Source organism: Erpetoichthys calabaricus, chromosome 8 (assembly GCF_900747795.2).
Source record: "Erpetoichthys calabaricus chromosome 8, fErpCal1.3, whole genome shotgun sequence".
Classification (NCBI taxonomy): Eukaryota; Metazoa; Chordata; class Cladistia; order Polypteriformes; family Polypteridae; genus Erpetoichthys; species Erpetoichthys calabaricus.
Window position 1 is genome coordinate 122,418,240 of NC_041401.2, and position 25,675 is coordinate 122,443,914.

Below are 25,675 nucleotides of genomic sequence, written 5' to 3' on the forward strand. Positions count from 1 at the left end.
GTTTGAGGTTGTGGACAGGTGTCTTTTATAGTAATAATGAGTTCAAACAGGTGCCATTAATACAGGTAACGAGTGGAGGACAGAGGAGCCTCTTACAGAAGGTTACAGGTCTGTGAGAGCCAGAAATCTTGCTTGTTTGTAAGTGACCAAATACTTATTTTCCACCATAATTTGCAAATAAATTCTTCAAAAAATCAGACAATGTGATTTTCTGGATTTTTTTTTCTCATTTTGTCTCTCATAGTTGAGGTATACCTATGATGAAAATTACCGGCCTCTCTCATCTTTTTAAGTGGGAGAACTTGCACAATTGGTGGCCGACTAAATACTTTTTTGCCCCACTGTACATTATATTATATATAAATATAGATACACACACACACACACACACACACACACACACACAGAAAGATGTGGGTGTTGTTGATTATCTAAAAAATATTCAAATAATTGTTTAATCAGCTGGGCAAATACAAATCTCGGGTGAAGTCACAGAAGACTTGAAAATAAGAGTGCTGATGAGAGAAAACGGAGTTTAAAATCAGTCAACAGTTTCAAGAGCACTTAAAAGCTTTTTTTTCTGGTAAGGTAGAACAAAGAAAGTCTATATTAAAGAAAAACAACATCAAAGCCCAAATTGATTTCAAATTACTTTACAGTACTCCATGGATCCTGAAGGGAAAAAAAAAGTCAAAACAAGTAGTTAGATAAGACCTAACTGGAACTTTGGGTCCAAGTGCTAAATGTTAACCCAACACAAGACATCTCCCCATCATCACTGCTAGGAAATATCACAATCAGCTGAAACTATAATCTGAAGATGTGCTGGGATTGTACAAAAAGGGATGGGGGAAAAAGTACAGGAGTTTGACTTAATTTCAAAAAGACAAAAATTAAAGCTAGGATTAATACTCACGTTTCTATTGAGGGGAAACAAAATGAAATATTTCACATGATCCTGACAGCACAAGTCAAACTTACAACCTGCCACTTTTGAGAAATGTGTTACTAACCCACAAATTAATTGAGAGTGCCTGGAATTTGCAATTGGCCAACATACAAAATGACACTGATTCAGTGAACGCAATTGAAGTGCCAAAAATTCTGTCAAAAGGTATTTCTACCAATTGCAGCGTTCACAAGAGAGTCCTTGCGCAATCAGTAATCTTGAGTTTTTAATTTTCATTTGATTGGTAATTACTGTAACTTCTTACTCATTTTTCAGTTAACCAATTAACATTCTGAATAAAGTAAAAATACGAGGTGAGACACAAAAATAACCGGATTGGTAAAAAAAAAAAAAAAAAAAATTATCGATGAATTACAGCATTCTAAATATTGTCACCTCCTATATACTCCCCCTCCCGATCTCTACACCACTCCACATGTATCTTCCATTGATTGAAACAGCGCTGAAAGTCTTCTTGCTTGAGGCTCTTCAAGAGGCTTGCCATTTCTGTTTCACTACATTGAAGAAAAATATGTTCCCTTCAGGTCACTTTTGATTTTTGGGAACAAGTAAAAATCACAGGGGAGCTAAATCGAGCAAGTAGGGAGGATGACAGAGGACAGTAATGTTTTTGTCAGTCAAAAACTGCTTTACAGAAAAAGCATTGTGCGCGGGAGCATTGTCTTGTCTTGCCGTTTGCTTTTTTCACCCGACAGTGTCGCGGCAACTTGTGTAGCGACTATTGTGCAAATATTGACTGGTCTCTTCACAGGATACACTTAGCCGGTCGGTGGTTTGAGAGAGCACATAGGAGGGGATATAGTTCTATGATTCACGTCCAGCTGACCTCCAGACGGTTTTCTAGGAAAGCCCCAAGCCCAGTCTGGTTATTTTTGTGTCTCACCTCATACACCATTGTGTATACAAGTTGAACAGAATCGCTTTTCAATCAAACAAACCTTGCTTAACCTGGGTTTTATTTGATAACATCAGATCATTACCATATCAGGTTCTGCATGCATATTTCCCAAACCTTGGTTGACACATCCAGTCCATCTAAGTGTGGAAAGGCCTATTTTTTCACAGTACACTTAAAAGTCAGTAAAAGTCTTCAAAACAGTCAGTGCAGTTGGCCTTGCTGAAACTCATGCACCTTCAGTTGGCTGCTGCTCTGTTTCTTGACCCTCCTCAACAGCAGGGGGATGTTTAGACTTTGTTTCACTTATTCTCCTCAAACGCTCAGCATTGGTGATAGTCATGGGGTGAAGAGGAAAAAAGCCTGCAAGTCCTGTACAAACAGGAATAAGATTTTCATAGTTTTACACTAATGTGATATAATGGCAAACTGAATTATAGAAAGATACTGCAGACAATGCTAGGGAAAACTTACCCAAAAGTTTGGCCACAGGCTTTGTGGGATGAGCACCACAGGCCAGCCAGTATTTTATTCTGTCATAATTGAAGCTAACAAGCTTTTCATTGTAGATGTTGGGTAACGGATCATATGATCCCAGCTGTTCAATATATTTTCCATCTCTGGCACGCTTGTTGTAGGCTGCAACAATTCGGTAGAAGGGTCTGTTAACACAGCCACCCAGGGCTAGACGAATTGCAACATGCCCGCCATGATAGTGCTTCAGGAGCTGTAGTGCTGGAAGGGAGGAAAAAACAACCAGTCAGAAAAGGCGACTCGATAAGATGGTAAACTAAATTACATTTTACTACACTAGGGGGCTCCGCTCCCTGCTCGCCCAACCCTGGGTTTGGTTTACCGGATATACAATTTAAAGAGATTGTTATTTTCATGGGAATTGTTACATATGCATTATTTTCACTTTTACTTTAAAACTTTTATAAAAACAATACTTGTTCTGGGGGGGCACGGCACAGTGGTGCAGTGGTAGCACTGCTGCCTCGCAGTTAGGAGACCCAGTTTCACTTCCCGGGTCCTCCCTGCATGGAGTTTGCATGTTCTCTCGGTGTCGGCGTAGTTTTCTCCGGGTGCTCTGGTTTCCTCCCACAGTCCAAAGACATGCAGGTTAGGTGCATTGGCAATTCTAAATTGTCCCTAGTGTGTGCTTGGTTTGTGTGTGTGCCCTGCGGTGGGCTGGCGCCCTGCCTGGGGTTTGTTTCCTGCCTTGCGTCCTGTGTTGGCTGGGATTGGCTCCAGCTGACCCCCGTGACCATGTAGTTAGGATACAGCGGGTTGGATAATGGATGGATAATACTTGTCCTTTATTTCTGGCCTCGGGTGGGGTTATATCTCTTTCTCGCAGGACGTATAACTCTGCTTGGGTTGTGAAAGGGGGTCGGCTGAACGCACGCTAAGGAGATGCTGTCGGATCATCTGCTGTCTTTCTGCTGCTGCTGCCGCGCTACCCATGGAGCATTTAAAAGCCTGTACAGCAGCTGTCCTTTTGCCATTTCATGTCTCTGCCGGTCACATTGTGAAGGGGGGGTGGGGGTTAGGGTGGCTGAATGTGGTTGGATCATCTGCAGGCTTTCTGCTGCTGGCAAGCTGCGTGTTTTGCTTGTCGTTCTTTTAAGAGCTGGGAGCAAGTTAAAGTGTCTCTTACGGGACTTCAAATTGTCTTCCAAGAAGATCACGTCTCGTCTCCCTAGTCTCCCACCCAAAGATTTTTTTTTTTATAATAGATGTATTAACACTCATAAGGGGGCATCAACACAATATTCAGAACATTGGTGTATCATGCCAGTGCTTTATTTCATTTTCATTTCTCAGAGTGAGATTTTCATGGTTACTGCACTCTGATTAGTTATGCCATCATTGTTTAATCATTACCATAAGAAATTAAATTGCAGTTTAGAACTGAAAAACCAAAGTGCACTCCCTTAAAAGCAACACACCTTACATTCCTCACTACTTTGCTTCACTTCATTTAAAAAAAAAAAAAAAAAAAAAAATTCATGTGAGTCATGCGATTAATTAGTGTAATGAGAAAAATTACCACACTGTATGAAATGATGTTCAACGGAAAAAATAAGTCAACAGGGAACAATGCAAACATTTTCATTACGTCACCGTTGTTAAGGCATTAGTTTCATATTAATTTCAGTTGATAGGGTGACCTAATAGAGTAAAGTATATTGAAACGGCACCTCCCATTGCCATGTGTCCTACAAGAATATCTTTTGATATTACAGATACTGTATTTACGCAATATCTGCTGAATTATTTAAAATCCATTCATTTAGTACTGAAATCTGCTTAATCCAGATTTTGCAATGGCAGCACTGGTTATAATCCAGGAATCAACCCCTGAATATGGTTCTAGTCCACCCACAGGACAAATTTACAGTCTCCAGTTAAACTGAAAGTTATGTCCTTTGGATGAAGAAGTAAACTTGAAGTGACCATTAAAAAGAAAAAAAAAATGGAAGCCTGTGAACCAAGCATCACTCCTAGTGCTTTAAGCATCTCGTCTCTCGACTGGCTTGAATTTGCTGGCTTCCTTTATATGTTCTTTTTTCCTAAGATTCTACTACTGACTTAAAAAGCTATTTATTTCAATAGCCCAAATTACTGGTCAGTGTTTTTATTTATTTATTTATTTTCTATTCAATGCAATTTGCATACATATTTTCTTATATAAGAACCTACTGTCCACAGGACACCAGTCCATCACAGGACATACTCACCCAAACACCTGTATTTATAACCATCAATTATGAAGCACAGATCAACCCAACCTCTCAATCTTTGGGATGCTCTGTGAAAAGTGTTATATACAGTATATTTTGATTAAGTTATGCCTTTTTATGTTGAGGGCACAAACCTAAAGAAAACAGACTGTAGAATACGATAAATGTCAGAATGAGTTACGGTTCATAGATTCCCCATATGCATTCATGATTGTCCCATAATGCATAACAAAAAGAATCAATCTCTGAATAAGTTTTAAACTTAAGACCACAACCATTTACTACTTCCAAATTACAATAATATTACCATACATTTCTACTTGGAGGGAAGCCTGAATCATTTCTCCCATCTAATCTGGGTACAATTTTTATTTTGGATGGGACTGAGCTGGCAGGATTTTTTTGCATGTAAATACAATGGAGGGTGGATTTCAGCATGGTGTTTTGAAGAATGATGTCATCCTTTATTAAAGACTGCTTGATTTTATAACAGATTTAATATGAATATTTTCTTTTCAGTAGTTACATTAAAATTAAATATTAAAAAATACCTAAATTAATGTTAACAAAATCCAAATTAAAATATTACTTCAGCAGCACTTGAAATAGTAAAAATACAGCATATTCAGGATACTTTTCTAAACATCTTTTGCACAAAAAAATCTTTTCAATCTGGTTTGGTAATAAAACACGTTTCAAATTATGTTTGCCAACAAATTAATTTTCCTAGGTTTATGATATTTGCATTATAAATGTTATAAAGAAACATGAAATGGTTAATAACAGCTACAGAAAAGCAACTCTGAAAAGAATTTGAAATGCAACAAAATACTGATTTTATAATTCTCTCCCTCCTCTTCTGCTTTTGTCCCCACAATACATCTGTCGCTGTGAAACAAAGCTCTCAGTTGAAGACTGGCCCATTATTTCATAATTCCTATAAAACAGCCTTTGCTGTATTTGTTTCAAGCTACCTCACAAACAGAGCGAGTAGCTGTTTCTACTCCTTATGTCTGTGGACTCACCCAGATTGGCCACAGAACAGACCTCTCCTTAACTTCAGTCATTACTCATACCTGGAGACCGCACAGGATTATGATATACAGTGGTGTGAAAAACTATTTGCCCCCTTCCTGATTTCTTATTCTTTTGCATGTTTGTCACACAAAATGTTTCTGATCATCAAACACATTTAACCATTAGTCAAATATAACACAAGTAAACACAAAATGCAGTTTGTAAATGGTGGTTTTTATTATTTAGGGAGAAAAAAAAATCCAAACCTACATGGCCCTGTGTGAAAAAGTAATTGCCCCCTGAACCTAATAACTGGTTGGGCCACCCTTAGCAGCAATAACTGCAATCAAGCGTTTGCGATAACTTGCAATGAGTCTATTACGGCGCTCTGGAGGAATTTTGGCCCACTCATCTTTGCAAAATTGTTGTAATTCAGCTTTATTTGAGGGTTTTCTAGCATGAACCGCCTTTTTAAGGTCATGCCATAGCATCTCAATTGGATTCAGGTCAGGACTTTGACTAGGCCACTCCAAAGTCTTCATTTTGTTTTTCTTCAGCCATTCAGAGGTGGATTTGCTGGTGTGTTTTGGGTCATTGTCCTGTTGCAGCACCCAAGATCGCTTCAGCTTGAGATGACGAACAGATGGCCGGACATTCTCCTTCAGGATTTTTTGGTAGACAGTAGAATTCATGGTTCCATCAATCACAGCAAGCCTTCCAGGTCCTGAAGCAGCAAAACAACCCCAGACCATCACACTACCACCACCATATTTTACTGTTGGTATGATGTTCTTTTTCTGAAATGCTGTGTTCCTTTTACGCCAGATGTAACGGGACATTTGCCTTCCAAAAAGTTCAACTTTTGACTCATCAGTCCACAAGGTATTTTCCCAAAAGTCTTGGCAATCATTGAGACGTTTCTTAGCAAAATTGAGACGAGCCCTAATGTTCTTTTTGCTTAACAGTGGTTTGCGTCTTGGAAATCTGCCATGCAGGCCGTTTTTGCCCAGTCTCTTTCTTATGGTGGAGTCGTGAACACTGACCTTAATTGAGGCAAGTGAGGCCTGCAGTTCTTTAGATGTTGTCCTGGGGTCTTTTGTGACCTCTCGGATGAGTCTTCTCTGCGCTCTTGGGGTAATTTTGGTCGGCCGGCCACTCCTGGGAAGGTTCACCACTGTTCCATGTTTTTGCCATTTGTGGATAATGGCTCTCACTGTGGTTCGCTGGAGTCCCAAAGCTTTAGAAATGGCTTTATAACCTTTACCAGACTGATAGATCTCAATTACTTCTGTTCTCATTTGTTCCTGAATTTCTTTGGATCTTGGCATGATGTCTAGCTTTTGAGGTGCTTTTTGGTCTACTTCTCTGTGTCAGGCAGCTCCTATTTAAGTGATTTCTTGATTGAAACAGGTGTGGCAGTAATCAGGCCCTGGGGGTGGCTACGGAAATTGAACTCAGGTGTGATACACCACAGTTAGGTTATTTTTTAACAAGGGGGCAATTACTTTTTCACACAGGGCCATGTAGGTTTGGATTTTTTTTCTCCCTAAATAATAAACACCATCATTTAAAAACTGCATTTTGTGTTTACTTGTGTTATATTTGACTAATGGTTAAATGTGTTTGATGATCAGAAACATTTTGTGTGACAAACGTGCAAAAGAATAAGAAATCAGGAAGGGGGCAAATAGTTTTTCACACCACTGTACGTAGGTACCATGTAAACCTTTGCTGTGTTCATCACATTGCAGTTGTTGTATTAATGCAGATAAAACAAGACTTTAAAAACTTTTTGGAACAAAACCTCATTTTCATATTTGTACAAAGAGACTATTACCTGAAACTAAATTTGAGATGTTATTTAAAAACGTAATAATATTAACTAATTTTAATCATACATCATCCATCCTCTCAACAGAATTACCTAGTTCTGGGTTCAGGCAGCTGGAGCCTCTCAGCATTTTCAGGGCACAAGGTGGGTAAAACTTCTAGACAGAGCACCAGTTAATTTCAGGGTGAACACCCATACATGCACTACAGCCAATTTAGCAACACCAATTCACATAACCTGTGTGAGACTCTGGGAGGAAACCCACAAGGAAAAGGAGAGAAAAAAACTCAACATAAGAACCACCACGGATGTGAATTCCACTCTCCTTATTGCAAGGTAGCAGCACTAGTAATATGTGCCATGGTGCTGCCCGAATCACACATTTTTGTTGCAAATATTTTTTTTAAATATAATTTGTGCTTCTGAAGACCACTAATATAAACAGTGCAGGACAAAAGATTCAAGTAACAGTGGAGTATTTAAAGCAATAAAAAAAATTTTCATAGCTCAAGGAAGATATAAAGCAAGTGAGGATAAGCAAACATACAGTAAGGGTGTAAGAAGAATTGGTGGGTGGGGGATAGAGAAATATAGGTTGAGCTTGCCAACCCACCTTTTGACCAATCGCCATACAGTGAGTGGTGGTTTTAAGAATCAATACCCTTCAGCTATGTTGGTATTTTATTAGATAACATTTTTTCAAAGAAATAGAATGAAAAATTACAGCTTGACTGACTAACCTTCACCCAAATCTAACCTTAACCAAGCTTGTAGAAAAGCAAAGCTAGGCATTTACATTGTGTAACACATTTACATAAGAAGATATTACTTCTACAGTGATAAAAACTTGAAGGTGTCAATCCTCAATATCTGTCTCTACCTATAGGAAGTTCCAATAAGATAAAACAAAAACTCTTACATTTAATGACTGGGAAAAGGTACAATACAGATTCTGCTACCACTTGCATCATACTATATAATAAAATGGGACATTCCATACCATATATCATTTATGATGTGATATGTACCAACGAAAAGTGCATAGAAAAACAATTCTCTCTAATTAAAATTAACTGCCGACTCTCCTCCTCACCAGGCACTTGAGATGAGCCAGCACTACAATTGTTCTGTATTTTTTTTTTTTTAAAAAAGACCCAAACTTATGTGAATTAAGAAAGCCATGCTGCACAATTTAACATAAAATAACATTTAGCAAATGTTCCCTACACCATAAAATATTTGGTCTATACATGTCTAATATATTGTATATAACTTCTACCAGTGGCCACCAGAACCAGTTATTCATTTCACAGGTCTGCTTTAATAGTGACAAGTTTAGAAGTGTGCAAGCATCTCCTTGACAGTCTTAACATATTTGCAGTTGTAATTATTGTTAACTCATATAAATTTCTCTTGGACAGTCTGTTCTTACATTTTCTCGGCATTATATTTATTGTTGATTCACAATTATGTTTATAAAGGAATTCATTTTTTAGGCAGACGATTCATGGCAGGAAATGTGAAATGACAAAACATCTGTTCAAAGTTCAGTATTCAGTTATCTACAGCTCAACTATTTCACTTTACAATCCAGAATATTGAGTGACCTGTGCCAGGAAAGGCACAAGCATACAAAAGGGGTTATCAACAAAACTGAAAAATTCCTCCTCCATCACACTTTGGAATCTTAATTCAAGCTTACTCCTTCTGCACTCCTACTCATGAAATGTAACTGAAGTCCTTGGTTATATGTGGTCACTTCTCTTAGTTTTAGAAAACAAAAATGTTACTTATCATATATGTACAAAGCTGCGATTTTGTTTTGGAATACTTGTAGCTCACACCTAAAATCCTGGATGTTTCCTGCTACTCAGGAATGTAAGATTCATTGTGTTCAGGATTTCCAAATCTATCTCGTCTTTCATCTTGCACTGAAAAACATGTACATCTCTAAGAGGAGGCTCTAAATGATTTTCACGTATTTAAAATTGTTTAAACTGTGCATTTTTTAATATTTAAATAATTGGATACCAGTATTTTAAATGGTGATACCAAGCACAAATGAACACACGTTTTGACCAATTGTAAAACTACTGTCACTGTCACACAGCATATTAACTTGCTGTCAAAATTATTTGACTGCACAGTCAGAAATTTGTAACTAATGAAAAATTGTACGGCAGTCATGTAATCTGTCATCCCCTGCAATTTCTTTACATCTTATCTGACATCCTCAAGGCAACAAGCTCCATCAACTGCAATCGTTAAATGTCATGCTCTCTACTGTTATTCATTGTAATTAAACATTGTTGCCCCTTTTTATTTTCAGCTTGCAGTATGTTTTGAACAATATCTGCAATGAAAAACTACAGACATTATTAAACAGGCAGGCAGTGTGGTATAGTGGTTAAGGCTTTAGACCTAGGACTTCAAACCCAGAGGTCATGGGTTCAAAATCTGCTGCTGACAATGTGTGACCATGAGCAAGTCACTTCACCTGCCTCTGTTCTAACTGGAAAAAAAACAAAAGAAACCTAACCAATTGTATCTCAAATGTTATCAGTCAATTTGGATAAAGGCATTAAGCCTAATAAAAAGATTTTCAAAAAGTATTATTTAAAAGATTAATATTAAAACAAATGCAATCCCCACTATAATATGACTAGTATCATATGAGTTACATGAAAGGCATCTGTACCTTTCTTTAAAAGGCAGCTAAGGGATGTGCTTGCATGCACAGCATAGCTTATGCCACCCCACTGATTCCTGGGATTCCAAGTTATTTCACCAAGTTCAGTACTAAACAAGTGATTGCATTTGTCTGCTACTCTCTGGCAACTTATAAAAAAATCATTTTACACCACAACAAAGCACCTACATGAGAGAGTATCTTCTTATTAAAAACAGATAAATGTGGCTGTTCCACTTAAGTAAAGATGTGCTACAATGTCTTACTTTTACCAATTAAAGCAACCTGCAATCAATTAGGGATGATCCAATCGATTGACCCCCAGGATCAATATCAAGATGATTTTCACTAAAAAGAACTCGATCTATGATTGAAAAAAACAATATTTTCAATATTTTCAGCCTCTGCTTTTCTAAGCTTTTACGCTAATTTATTTTCAGTGCTCCTTTATGCAGGTTATTGAATTAAAACATGAACTGCTTGAGTTAGGACAGAGAGCTTGTTTAAAATGCAGCAGCTTACACTTTTAATTGGAAAAAGAAAACATGACAGATTTGAAATTGCTGCTTAGTAAACAATAGGCTTTTTTTAAGATTTGTACTGTTTATTATTTGTTGCTGTGTGTCATACCCTATGTTGATTCACTTGCAGAAGAGGGCAAGTTAAAGTCATGTGCTCAGATAATGGAACAAAAAGGAGCTACATGGAGCAATTAAAACTCTTGACCAAGATAAAAAATTAGCAGTGGCATGATGAAGAAAGAAATCAAATGGATTTTCAACTCACCATCAGCCTCTCATCAAGGTGGAATATGAGCAAGACAAATCAGAAACATAAGAAAGATTCTAAACTCAACACCTAACCAACAAACACAACTATGAAAGTCTCCAAACATTAATGTGTGAAGTGAAATCAATCATCATCAACAGACCCCTCACAAATACAGGGTGGGGCAAAAAGATCTACCAAAAAGTACACAGAAAACAGTTTTATTTTAATGGGTTTCAAAAATCTTATCAGACAAGTGGCAGCCATCGTTGGCAATACATTGCTGAAGACGTTCCCGGAAGTTCTCCATCACTCTCCGGGTCATCTCAGGCAGAAAGGTGTCGATTTCCTGTCTGATCCTTTCCTTCAAATCCTCAAGAGATCGAGGACAGTGTTTGAAAACCTTTTCCTTTAGGTATCCTCAAAGGAAAAAGTCACCTGGGCTTAAATCTGGTGACTGTGCCGGCCACCTCACATCACTCCTTAAAAAGATCAAATACCCAGGGAACATTTCCCTCAACACTCCAAGCAAACATCGTGCTATGTAAGCTGTGGCCCCCGTCCTGTTGAAACCACACATGTTCTGTCCTAGGTCTGCCAAGTGATTTTCTTTTCAGTGTGGATCCAGTTGTCTGACGGTTAGAAATCCATAGCAAAATCGGTTTACAATCTGGTACAGATGCATTTCTACCGAGTGTAAAACATGTAAGGAACACTCTCTGCGTCTCTATCACAGAACGATTATTCTCATAATACGCTTGAACAACAAAGCCCCAATGTTCACCGGTCCAACTCATTATGGGTACTGAAAAACGGTTGAGCATAACTTACCCAATGAGACCTACCCCACCTCTCTACTCCCACTACAGCCGGCACAGTTCTCCCTCAAAATGTGGGGGATCTTTATGCCCCACCCTGTACATCAAATGACCCAAATGATTGAGGCAAGTTCAGTATACGGCTGATTTGTTAAGAGCTATGTATAAATTACAGCTATATCTATTATATATATATATTTTTGTTGTCAAACTTTTTTTTTTTTAAATTAAGCCTTGTTTCAGATAAGTACCTTACAAAAACAAACAATATAACAGCTCGTAATTATGAAAAACATTCTATTGTATGCCATATGCATTATGGACAAAAAAGTATGTATTTTAAGGAAATTTATTTTAGTATTTTATTTTCACTGAACAATAAGCCTGCAGAATTTAATTTTGTTAATAAAAAAATTAACAGTTAACACCCGTGAGCTATCATCTAATTATAACACCACACTCTAATATAGGACGTAAAACTTCTACTTGTTTGGTTATGCCGGAGATTAGTGTAAAAAGTTTTTTTTAAAGAGAGAGGGGTAAAATAAATAAATAAATAAATAAAAATCCCAATTGGTACTGGAATCGGCCAATCAAGTAACATGAAATTGGTGATCGGTATCGGCCTTAAAAAACCTGATTGGAGCATCTCTAGCCACCATCCTAACTTTCAAGGGCTATATCCATATTTAAAACACAAAATATTAAAATTTCAAAAAGCTGATATCAAATTTAAAACAGTTAACAATGATTAACACTGCTGAATCACATATTTAACCTCACTGGTTTTAATTCCATGCACTTTTTGTCTGTGTGGCGTTTGCACAGTCTCCTTGTGTGTAACTGGGTTCTTTTTCAGGGTATGATTATTTGCTCCCATACCCACAAAATATTTGATAATTTGAAGTTCTGCAGCAACCCTGTGATGGACTGGTGCTCTGTGTCTTGTGACTAAACTGCATTAAGCCACTTTGTGAATATTATGCTGTTACATTTAAACTGGGTATTATCAGATTTTTAATTCTGGATATCAAAATTCTGGGATTAATTGCATAAGAGGCTTACCATACACTTCAATGTAATAATTTGGTCCCTACTCATTGAAGATGCATGCAAAGATCACTCAACTAAAGACTAAACTGCAGTGGCGGATTTTTAAACCATAATGGCTATTACTGTTTAAAAGGACTGATATGTAATTTGTTACTCAACCCCATTTTCAGCTGCCATTTCTTAAGTGTCCTAATGGTAAACTCTCTTACCTCATCCTTAAATCACATTTAAATGCGTATCTGTTATTAGAAAAACCATTGTAATTGTGTTAGCACAGCTGAAACCTGTTATTCTGTTCAATAAAAAAGGAAAATGCCTTTCTGGAGTCATTGATGTACTGCTATTTGTAAAGTTCAGTTTTGGGTTCAAAATGGCCAAAACTAAACAGCTTCCTGAAGAAATACATCAGCCATTTGTTATTCCATGAGACATTAGCATCAATTCTTGCACCAAAGTATTGCCTTAAACCACAATAACATTGGCTCAGAATTAATGGTTGCCAAGTTGAGGCACCTGACAAACAATTTTTGGCCTTTGTTTCAGATCAATGACACCCATTTTAGAGATGCACAGAGGATTGGAACAGGCCAGTTTTTGCTCATTACATGTAACTGACAGATAATGTGCCAATTACTAGTCAGTTTTATGATTAAAATAAAATGCATGTTGCACACATACATACTGTGCTCTCTGGCTTTCCTTTATGCATTTAAAGCATGCTACAAAATAATGTAACGACCAGCTGCCAAGTACAGGTGTGTGAGCCATTTGTGTACATCACAGGAATGTTGCATCACCTTTAGCGCTACGGCAACATCCCTGTCTTGTAACCAGATTGCCCGGAGTATGAATCCAGCTAGGTGGTGAACAGGAGGGGCTTAAAAACAGAACCTATAGGTGCCACAATGAGCATGCTGTGTGGACGTTAATTAAAGCATAAAGATGAAAAATACCGAACTGCAACAGGTGTCAGAAAAAAGTAAGCTGTGATGGAACTAAAGTGAAGGCGTCTGGCAATACAAATGTGAGAAGACATTTAAGCACACAGCAGCAGAATACCCTGAACTTTAACAACTTTCTTTACACACAACTAAAAACAATTTTCTTTTGACAGATTGAAGAAGCAATCAAAAAGAAGTGAAACAAAGTACTGCAATGGTAATAAAATTAAATGTTAATATATTTTACAAGTAATAATTATCTTGTATAAAAGATACAAAGATGGTTATTTCAGAAACCCTACAAAGTAAACAAGCTACCAAAATACTCCATTATGTTTGCCTGTGTGTATGTATATAAAAATCTATTAAAAATATTACACTAGTTATAATTTTAATTACTAATAATTTGTCAATCTGTAAGGAATCCCTGTACTGTTGCTTATGCCACTATGATCTGGAGGTTTATCTTTTTAAGAGATACAACGGTGTGAGAACCTTTTTCATTTATTTGGGTTCAACAATACCTTACAGAAGTCAACTCTGAAAGTTTAAGCTTGTTTAAACAGTTTAGTCCCATTTACAGGTGTACAGTACTACTTAAAATCAAGATTATGAAACTGATTGTAGTGTTACTTAAGTAAAATTGAATGACTTATTCCCTAAAATAAAAATATTAATCTTGAACTTGGTGCAAGATGACCAAAATTTGAAAGTGTGAATGGATGAAGAAGCCAGCAGAGGTCTGTAGATTAGTTTTTGAAGGCCCTCAGAACAACACAGAAACTGCAGTTCAACTGGTGGTACTTGCCATATACCGGGGATCGAGGCCTGGCATGATGACATGTTTTTCATTTGTTTCATTAGGTGGTAAGATTGAAATGTTGTGAAGTAGCAGGTAAAACAAACAAGTCAAGTTAGGGAGCATGCACTGGTACAGTGTGTCGTTGCACCCACCACACAACAAAACAACTCGGGATCCCGGTTGGCAATCCACCAGGCAGTCCAATCCCACCCTCTGGAAATGACCCTCTATCTGCCGCAGCCAGGTGTTACGTGGGCGACCCTTTGGACTGGTCCAGCCATTCAGGTCCCCAACAATGAGGATACTGTAAACTAGATCACCCTCAGGGAAACGCGCCACACGGCCATAGTGCCATAACTGACGCTCCCTCACAATGCAAGTAATGTACCTCATTCGGGACTCCATGAGAAACCGCTCATTCGACACAAAGTCAAACCAACGGTACCCAAGGATTTTCCGGAGAGACACCGTACCAAAGGAGACCAGTCTTTGTCTCAGGTCACTGGATAGCGTCCATGTCTCGCAACCATATAGCAAGACAGGAAGCACCAGGACTCTAAAGACTTGGACCTTCGTCCTTTTGCATAGATATCTGGAGCACCACACACCCCTTTCCAGTGACCTCATGATCCCCCATGCTCTCCCAATCCATCTACTAACACCAAAGACATGAATGTCACTGCCAAGGTAAGTAAACCTCTCGACAAGGTCGGCACTCTCTCCACAAACAGACGCACTGCTGATGGCTGTGCCCAAGACGTCATTAAAGACCTGGATATTGTTTTTTATCCAGGACACTCACAAACCCAGACACTAAGACTCCTCATTAAGTCTCTCGAGCGCCCTGATCAGAGCCTCCATTGACTCCGCGAAGATCACAGCATTGTCAGCAAAGTCAAGATCCATGAATCTTTTTTCACCAATAGATGCCCCACAGCTGCTGGACCCAACGACCTTGCCCAACACCCAGTCCATACAAGTATTGAACAGAGTAGGAGCAAGAACACACCCCTGACGAACTCCAGAATCAACTGGGAAAAACGCAGAGGTTTTGCCTCCACTCTGCACAGCACTAGTGTGCAGGCCGGCCATGATATCCAGCAACCTTGAGGAGATCCCGTGAACCCTTGGGATGTCCCACAGGGCAGCTCGATCAACGGAGTCGAATGCTTTGTGAAAAGCACAGCAGCAGTCAGTTCTGGGTGTAGTTCGGATCCATGGTTCCGGTAGCAACTATATTGCAAAGAAACTGCCGATATTTGCATTTGCGCTCCATGAGAACCTTCAATGACATAATGCGGTCGATGGTAGACTTCTTAGGCATAAAACCAGACTGTTCCGGTCACTGGTAGGTGAGTAAGTGATCACGGATCCTATTGAGGCCGACCCTAGCAAGGACCTTACCCAGCACAGAGAGCAGTGTTATCCCCCTGTAGTTGCTGCAATACAGGCGATCAGCCTTACCTTTCCAGATAGGGACGACAAGTCCCGTTTTCCAGTCAGTTGGGATGATGCCAGTCTTACAAATGGAAGCAAAGATTGCTTGCAATGCCAGCTGGACAGCCTTACCACCGGCCTGGAGAAGTTCGCCCCGGATACAACAGATCCCTGCTGCCTCCCCCCAAACCCCCCAGCTGGTTCACCACCTTTGTAATCTCAGTGAGACTGTGTGGTTCACAGCTAATTGGAGGATCAGCCTCAAGAACCGTAGACCCAGAGATATCTAACGTCCTGGCCGGAGGATCAGCTTTAAACAACTGCTCAAAGTAGCCAGCCCAGCGGGTCACAACTGCAGTTTCATCCGTATGGACCGTTCCATCAGCTGCCCTGACTGCGAGTCTCCTAGAAACAGATTTAGATGTGCACATCTAAAACAAATTAAAAATAATTTAGTAATAAAGGTTTTTATACATTCTTTTATGTTAGTTTCATTATTATGCGGATATATAATTGCATTGCATCTGAATTATTCCAAATACAGGCTGTAAAAATGCAAGCCTGAAAAGATTTGTGCTGAGCCTTGAACGGTATATCAGGAAAAAAAAAAGGTAAACCATGCCGTGATATTCCAGTAAGTAAAAAAAGGGGGTCTCTAGCATGTGTTAACATCAGAAATAGTCACAGGCCATAACACACTGATTCTCCAGTATTTGTTTCCCCCAAACAAAACAATAAAAGTTACAAAGATGCAGCGTAATAAGTTTGTAAATGACTTTTGAAAACTGGTCTCACCACACTAGTCATGTTGCTGGAGTGCGAATAGGCTCTATGGCCGTGTTTACCAAGGTCCTGGAACAGCTACAACTCGACCTCATTAAACACGAGGAGTTCGATTCAAGTCTGCAAAATACCCGCTCTAGTAGAATGCCGGTATTACACATTGAAGCAAATACAGCATTATAAAATTGGTTTGCCATATTGAGATTCAGAGTTTAATAAACGTCACATTTAAACTATAATAATGTTTTGTCTTTTAAGTATTACAAAGCATATAGCTAGAAATGTTAGAAACCCTGTGGTTTTTAAAGTGCATTCGTGAAAGTGAAACGCGTTAATTCAACATTGCAACAGTCGGCATTCTGAACAGTTTTAGCACCAAAGCCTTCGCTCACGCGTCCGGCTTCACCGGAATTGTTCCCTTAACCATTGCTGAAAAGTTCATAGGAACGGTGCATTTTACTTACATATATGAACCATAACTGCGACCAAAGCGACACAGTATTAGTACTCCGGCCACAAACATGAAACAATGCGGCAAACTGTCACTAGACCTTCATGGCAGCCGCCATCTTTGTGACCTCCGCCCCGGTTGTGTTTATCAGCAGGCTTTAAATAAAGACACGTGTGATTGAATACACTTTTAAATAAAGTTGGCGGTGACTGGTAGACTGACCTTTCAAATCAAACGAGATACAACAAATGAACGACTGGTTTTTCCAACAATGTAGACGCATGTTTCAGAACATATATGCTAATGTCAAAAGAGACTTATTAGTTCTAAAACCGATTCAGTTGTTCGGAACCATTGTAGGAGGAAGTTTAAACCTTGCGAGTCTGTAAAGTAATTTATTCGTGATAAGTTGTGTATAGTTTTGGAGTGTTTATTACTATTAGCACTTTATTACGTTTCTAAAGCATTATTTGTAATGGGCTTTGTGTATTTCTGCATTATTTTGTATTTTATGGACATTATGTTTTCCAAAAAAAAAAAAGTTAATTAATTTGTCTATGTCTTGTTGCCGTGGTTTGCATTTTGATTAACATATGCAAGTAAATCTTTCACTGTGCACCTGACAAAAAGGATTCCTATCCATCTATTTATCAGTCTGTGCATCAATAGTATAATGTCTTTCCTATAGATCTGTAATATTGTGCCTTATCTATCTATCTTACATTCATTGTTACTACTAATTCAAAACGTTTGTTTATATATAGGTGGCATAAAGGGCTGGTATCTGTTCAGTGCCCAACTGAATGTCTAATAGCTGAATCTTTTAGTGATGTTTCCCGTATTATTAATGACTAAACGAAGTACCATAGTTCATATGAGGTTGCATGCGGTTAATGGTGTTGTGGCTCAAGATGAAATTCTAAAATATATCATATTCCGCAGCTTACACAATAAAACCTCTTACTTTCATTCAAAAGTACAGAGTAATGGGCGTCCAGGGCCTTTGCTGATGGCAACAGGGTTCAAGGCACAAACCAGAACTGCGTGGGCTGCCGGTTCATGACAATACCCACACCCACTCTGTCTCATTGTGGGTAATGCAGAGTGCCCAGTCAGTAACCTCCACATCGTTAGGATGTGCATTGAAACCCCTAGGGGTAAATGGAGAATATTACACAAGTACAGTGACTAAGTTTGCATTTTGATCCTGGACTGTGGAGCTATGATGCAGCACTGCTGATGACTATACCACTCTGCCACCCATACATGTTGTTCTGGGGTCCTTTGTGAATTTTTACGAATATTTTACCATTTGCTGTTACTAAGAAATTTGCATAGGATTGTCATTCCTGTAACAAATATTTACTGTCCCATACAGTTTCCATTTGAAAAATCGGATTACTCTTTGGTGTAACCCTTACTTGACTGATTGAAATCAATCATGTTTTTGTAGAAGTTCTCATTAATTATTTTTTAAATTGCTCCTCTAGAGCCCATGTGCTGATCCATTTTTCATAGCTGAAAGCCAAGTCTGGTTGAAATTAGACATGGATATCCAAAACCAGATCTGATGGTTAGTTTGATTATTTAAAGACATGACAGAAACAATTATATTAACACACCAAGTTCATTGTAGAGAAAGGGTTACAATAACATTTTTACACCCGAAGAATGCATATTTGAGTCCATGGCACAGTAAACCCAAGTATAATTTCTTTCTCCCAGATTCAAAATATGCAATAATAATGAAAAATCAGACAAACAACAAATATATTTTTTGAATCATTCTATGAACTTCTTGCGAGTGGGCAACACATTGCTTCAATTCAATCAGTCTTTACTGAGTGTACCATCACAAGGCGCTTTAAAGAGAACAAACAAGAAAACACTTCAATTAAGTTAAATGCAAGAAAAATTCAAAGGAAAGAAATTCTGAATAGCCTATGTTAGTAAAGATGAGCTGACAGAGCATGGCAGTACAGTGGAAGTGGGAATATTTTCTGTTCTAGAAAAGCCTCAAATTAGACAGTTCAGTCACGGAGTAGGAGCAGGAAGGTGAGCTTTGAAAAAGTGAACGTGGCCGGTAATGGAGCCTCTTGAACAGGCCTGCTTGATGTGAAATGTATGGCAAGCTTAAATGTTTTGCAGAATGCTTTCTTTTGATGTCTACTATGTTACTGCTGTTTAAAACTAAAGATGTATTGACTGATTAGCTGTATTTGGTACACGTGTTGAATCACTGCTATAATCTGCCATCTTATTCAGCCTATTTACATAATTATACTATACATAAAATATATGTATTATATAAATAATGATACTTTATGCAAATGATATTCTGAAGTAGCATTGTCTTTAGTAGAATGGCCTTACTTAATAATGGAATAATCACATACTATATTGTTCTGAAATCTGTTTAAGCCTATGTAGGGTTGTGAGGAGCTGGAGCCTCTCCCAACATGCAGAAATGAATAAATAACATCTCACAACTGCATATTCTTGAATTGTTGGGGGGGTGGGGGGTCTGTCCTAGCAGCACTGGGTACAAGGCAGAAAAAAGGGCTTAGACAGTGTGCCACAACATAACAGGGCCTACTCATGCACACTTCAACAGGAGACCAATTTGGAATCATCAGATAATCCAAGCTGCATGTCCTGCATGTGGGAGGAAAAGTGGAGAACCTGGAGTGAAAACTCAAGCAAAACATCATACAGCCAACATGCAGGCATGGAGTTCGAACTCTGGATCCAAGAGGCACCAGTTTCATGTGCTTCATTAATGTGCTGTCCCAGAAGTAAATATTAAATATGCAATGGAGTGGATATAAGAAATGAGGGCATGTCAAGCATAATGTCATCAGATGAGTACGAGAAATAAAAAAACAGAGGGCAAGAGTACAGTATACAAACAGACATTAATGCTAATGTACACTTAATGATGATAGGTTTTGCAAATAAAAATGCATTTTTACAAAAGTTTTGGTTTTTCTTCCATCTTAGTGTGACAACTGTAGGCATAAGGATGTGGCCTTGGATAGTCCAGTTCTACCAGTACATAGAGGCACCAGTCGACAAGAAAACATCTCTTTGGACCGTGGATGAAGCCCATTCTAACAAAGTGAGAATGTGCCCACTTTGCACAGCATACATCCCAGCCAGGAGGTATAATATAGTGTTGTCCTCTGAGGTAATAACTGTACTTGCTTTATCACTGTAAAGTCTCTTACAGTATCCTGTCATGAGTGTGAAGAGGAAATGTTAAAATCTGAGGACTGCCACTGAAAGCAAGCTAGTAGCATATTTCTTATGTGGAAGAAAAACTACTTGGGATATCTCTAGCATTCATTATATTTCAGGTATGTTGTCATTTATTAGATATTTAATTTTCAATTAAAAATGCCTCACTTTCGAGTTTGTCCAGCAGGTGTTGCTCAAGGCTTTTTTCCAATACCTGCTCTCTGGTCTATGCTTTTATCCCTTGCAAATCCACTAGGTGGAGTCCGATGGTATTTACTGTACTGTATCTATATATTTTTTTTTAAACTTTTATTTATTTTAAACTTGCTCAGATTTAATTGGTCCTGCTGTAAATCCATCTTGTTTTGCTCTCCTGTAATTCCCCGTGTGCCTCATACTTGAGAAATGAATTTCAACCACAGTTACCAGTTACCAAATCGGTTTACTTGTGAGAAATACCTAAAATCAATTCAGATACTATCTTAAAAAAATTTCAAGAAATAGCTTTCTTTAAAAGAGCACTTTATGAATAACTTAATAATGACATGGAACCTGATCCACACTCATTGCAGTTTTTTTCCGCCATGGTCTGGGCAGGAATCAAACTATCTCAAATGTACAGACCTGGCATTAGACCTTTGGAAACTTCTTCACAAGCAACATAATGTCAAAGTTGGATAGAGCCAGCATATCCCCCTAAGCACTTTTTAACTGTATATTACTAAAGAAAAGTTCAGTTAAATTCAGTTAAGTTTTTTAAAGTGCGCACTGTTTGTTGAGTTTGTGGTACTAAATGGCTTTTTCTCATCAAAATAGTTCTAATATTCTAAGTTATAAAAGGCTATAAACAGTAGCCAGATCTCCAAGAATATATGTTTCCTTGGGAATAGGCAAAAAAAACTTGTACTGACCAAAGGCAGCTTGCTACTCATCCCCTCACTGAATGTACTGCAGTGTGCTGCAGTGTATAGAATTGCACCAGTGGCCATCCTTATCCAGGGTGAGATCCCATTCCAAGGAGGTATAAATTGATCAATGTTAACAATGTAACATTAGTGCCACTGTAGAACACAAAGAGATCAGAAGAATGGGATTATTACAGCCCATCATTATGGTTACCACAAAGTACCGGTAAGAAAAACATAATACAATATGAGCAGTGGCATGTGCCTGTCTAATGTAAAACAGCATCTATCTAATGTAAAACAGCAATGTTTATTTACAAAATACACAACCAAATCTGAAACAAAGTCAACGGTTTTAGACAGAAAGTTAAAAATTCAAAAAAGGCAGGTCACAAGGCACAGTAATCAGAACACTAAGTACAAGAACAGTTTGAGTGACAGCTTTTCCAAAGGCATAAAATACACACTGGTGGAACAGTACCACCATCCAAGCTCCCTTTTTGATTTCCTTTGCCTGTTCCATCATGTGTCTTCTATGTAATCCTATAAAAGGAGCCAGCTACCACTACTCCGGGAGCCAGAATCAGGAGGAAGAGGACGAAGCTTAAGGAAGGAATGGAGGCGTAAGGGAGAAGATGAGAAAGAGAGAAGGTAAAAAAAGCGCTTTATTGGTTTAGTGTGCTTTGTACAGTGTGTTGCTGCTGTGGGGAAACGGAGGGAGAAGCACTTTCCCCACAAAATAAACATGTATTGTGCTGTACTTGTGCCTGCTGTGACTGTTGTGTCAGGTGTTTGGGGAGTTGTGCGCCTCCTGGTGGTCACAATATATATATATATAGCACTGTCAAATCACATGTTTCACATGCTCGTAATGCATATATGAAAACCAATACAAAATCGCTCATGATTATTCAATTACTTAAACAAGTCATACTCACAAGTTACTTTAAACCTCTACACAGTGGGGCTGTTTGTGTTTCCTGAAATTACTAAATGTTGCTCCCAGGGTGGTGGGGAAGGCTGTAGAATGTATTGCTAGTACATCCATCAACTAAAACACAGAGCAGTGCAGTCGAAAAGTCTCTCCATGCTAACAGATGTTGTAAAATACTGATTATGGAAGTACAGTAATTTCAAAATACAAAAGTGTAATAGCATAGCATGTCTGGAGTAACACAAATCCGAAAATTAGTGGAAGGTTAAAAAAATGTAAAAAGACTGCACTTTTACAATCGAATGGCAGCATTTGCCTTTGAATAAGAATTTTTTCATATAGACTGAAATTTTAGAAGAAGAGATAAACATGATACAGGTGTGTAAGCAATATGACTGTTTCAGTCTAAATCTGCTGTGTTTCAGCCAGGGTGTCTCTCCTTGCCCAGGCTTAAATCCCTTTGTTAAGTCCTTTAAATTCATTTTTGTTTATGTTAATATAGTCACTTATGTTAATAATTTACTTTTATTCTGTGTTTTTTTTTTATTAACCCAGCCACAGGAGATGCATGAACCAGTATGTTTCTTCGTGCCGGTACCAAGCCTGGATAAATGGGGAGGATTATGTTAGGAAGGGCAACTGGTGTTAAATTTTGCCATATAAATATGCAGATAACAATACAGATTTCTATACCGGATCGGTCAAGCCCAGGGTTAACAATGGCTGCCACCAGTACTGTTAACCAACAGGGTGCTGGCAGAAATTGGGCTACTGTTGGCTGAAGAAGGAGAAGGGGGTGTTGGATGTGTCCGGAGGCAGGAGGAGAGGAGGAAGGTAAAGAGAGTGGAACTGTTGGCAGTATGACTGGTAAAGGGAGAGAATTAGACGATGGAGAGAAGAAAGGTTGACATATTATGCAAGAGACCAGATGAAAGGGAAGTAAGGCCAGGTGTATCAGAGGCTGGTTTCAATTATTCTACCACAGTGTGGGAATGGGAGGAGAAATTGGGTAGGGGTTTTCCTGAAGGAACAGTATGTCAAGAATGTTTTGGAGGTGAAAAGAATGTCAGACAGAGTAATGATTATGAAGCTGAAAGTTGAAGGTGTGATGATGAATGTTGTTAGCACATACAAGTTGGGTGTGAGATGGATATGAAAGATTTCTAGAGTAAGTTAGATGAAGTGGTGGAGAGTATACCCAAGGGAGAGAGAGTGGTGATTGTAGTGAGCATGTTTGTGAAGGAAACAGAGGAGTTGTGGAGGTGATGGGTAGGTATGATGTCAATGAAATGAATGAAGAAGGTCAGATGATAGTGGATTTTGCAAAAAGGATGGACATATCTGTGGTGAATAAATATTTTAAAAAGAGGGAGGAACACAAGAGTGGAGGAAGATGCACACAGGTAGATTATATTCTATGCAGGAGGGTCACTGTAAAGGAGACTGGAGACTGCAAAGTGGTGGCAGGGGAAAACTTTGTTAGGCAACATAGGATGGTGGTCTGTAGGATGATGCTGGATATCAAGAGTAGGAGACAGAGGGCAGAGCTAAGGATGAAATGGTGGAAAATGTAATAGGAAGGCTGTAAGGTGGAATTCAGGGAGAAGGTAAGAAAGGCAATGGGTGGCACTGAAGAGTTACCAGACAGCTGGGCAACTACAGCAGAAGTGGTAAGGGAGACAGCTTGAAGGGTACTTGGCGTGACATCTGGACAGAGGAAGGAGGACAAAGAAACCTGGTGGTGGAATGGGGAAGTACAGGAGAGTATACAGAGGAAGAGTTTGGCGAAGAAAAAGTGGGATAGTCAGAGAGATGCAGAAAGTAGACAAGAGTACAAGGAGATAAAGCACAAGGTGAAGAGAGAGGTGGCGAAGGCTAAAGAAAAGGCATATGATGAGCTGTATGAGAGGTTAGACACTAAGGTGGAAGTAAAGAACCTGTACCGATTGGCTAGACATAGGGACTGAGCTGGGAAAGATGTGCAGCGGGTTAGGGTCATAAAGGATAAAGATGGAAACTTACTAACAAGCGAGAGAAGTGTGTTGAGCAGATGGAAAGAGTACTTTGAGAGGCTGATGAATGAAGAGAATGAGAGAGAGAGGAGGTTGGGTGATGTGGAGATAGTGAATCAGGATGTACAACGGATGAGCAAGGAGGAAGTAAGGACAGCTATGAAGAGGATGAAGAATGAAAAGGTCCAGATGACATACCCGTGGAAGCATTGAAGTGTTTAGGAGAGATGGCAGAGGAGTTTTTAATCAGATTGTTTAATGCAATCATAGAAAAAGAGAAATGGAATCTTGGAAAGCAAGAAACTGCCTAAGGAGTGCAGAAGGAGTGTACTGGTACTGATTTTTAGGAATAAGGGGGATGTGCAAGCTGTAGTAACTACAGAGGGATAAAATTGATGAGCCACAGCAGGAAGTTATGGGAAAGAGTAGTGGAAACTAGGTTAAGAAGGGAGGTGATGATTAACGAGCAGCAGTATGGTTTCATGCCAGAAGAGCACCACAGATGCAATGTTTGCTCTGAGGGTGTTGATGGAGAAGTATAGAGAAGGCCAGAAGGAGTTGCATTGTGTCTTTGTGGACTTAGAGAAAGCATATGACAGGGTGCCTCAAGAGGAGTTGTGGTATTGTATGAGGAAGTCAGGAGTGACAGAGAAGTATGTAAGAGTTGTACAGGATGTGTATGAGGGAAGTGTGACAATGGTGATGTAGGAGTAATGGTTGCATTCATGGTAGAGGTGATCAGCAGTGAGCACTTTCTTATTTGCAGTGGTGATGGACAGGTTGACAGGCAAGATTTGAGAGGAGGCCCAGTGAACTATGATGTTTACTGATGACTCTGTGATCTGTAGCTATAGTAAGGAGCAGGTCGAGGCGACCCTGGAGAGTTGGAGATATGCTGTAGAGAGGAGAAGAATGACGGTCAGTAGGAACAAGACAGAATAAATGTGTGTGAATGAGAGGGAGGTCAGAGGAATGGTGAGGATGCAAGGAGTAGAGCTGGAAAAGGTGGATGAGTTTAAATACTTGGGATCAACATACAGAGTAACCAGGAGTGTGGAAGAGAGGTGAAGGAGAGAGTACAGGCAGGGTGGAGAAGAGTGTCAGGAGTGACTTGTGACAGACGGGTATCAGTAAGAGTGAAAGGGAAGGTCTACAGGATGGTAGTGAGACCAGCTATGTTATCTGGGTTGGAGATGGTGGCACTGACCAGAAAGCAGGAGACAGACCTGGGGGTAACAGAGTTAAAGGTGTTAAGATTTGCATTGGGGGTGTCAAGGATGGACATGATTAGTGTGGAATGTACTGCAAAACAAGACAGACACACTCATAAAGTTTTGGGGTGGTAGCCCCATATACTTTAAAGAAAATTGGGTCAATTGTTTTTC

At 39.0% G+C, this 25,675-nt stretch overlaps 1 protein-coding gene across 1 annotated transcript; it reads right to left on the minus strand.

Moving 5' to 3' along the window:
* Positions 1-940: 940 nt before the first annotated feature.
* Positions 941-17,347, minus strand: mrps16 (mitochondrial ribosomal protein S16). The gene is made up of 3 exons (XM_028807404.2): positions 17,216-17,347; positions 2,340-2,600; positions 941-2,237 (listed from the first exon to the last, which is right to left on the minus strand). The coding sequence occupies exons 1-3, from the start codon at positions 17,226-17,228 to the stop codon at positions 2,095-2,097; spliced, it is 417 nt and encodes a 138-aa protein (XP_028663237.1). The 5' UTR covers positions 17,229-17,347; the 3' UTR covers positions 941-2,094.
* Between the last annotated feature and the right edge of the window lie 8,328 nt (positions 17,348-25,675).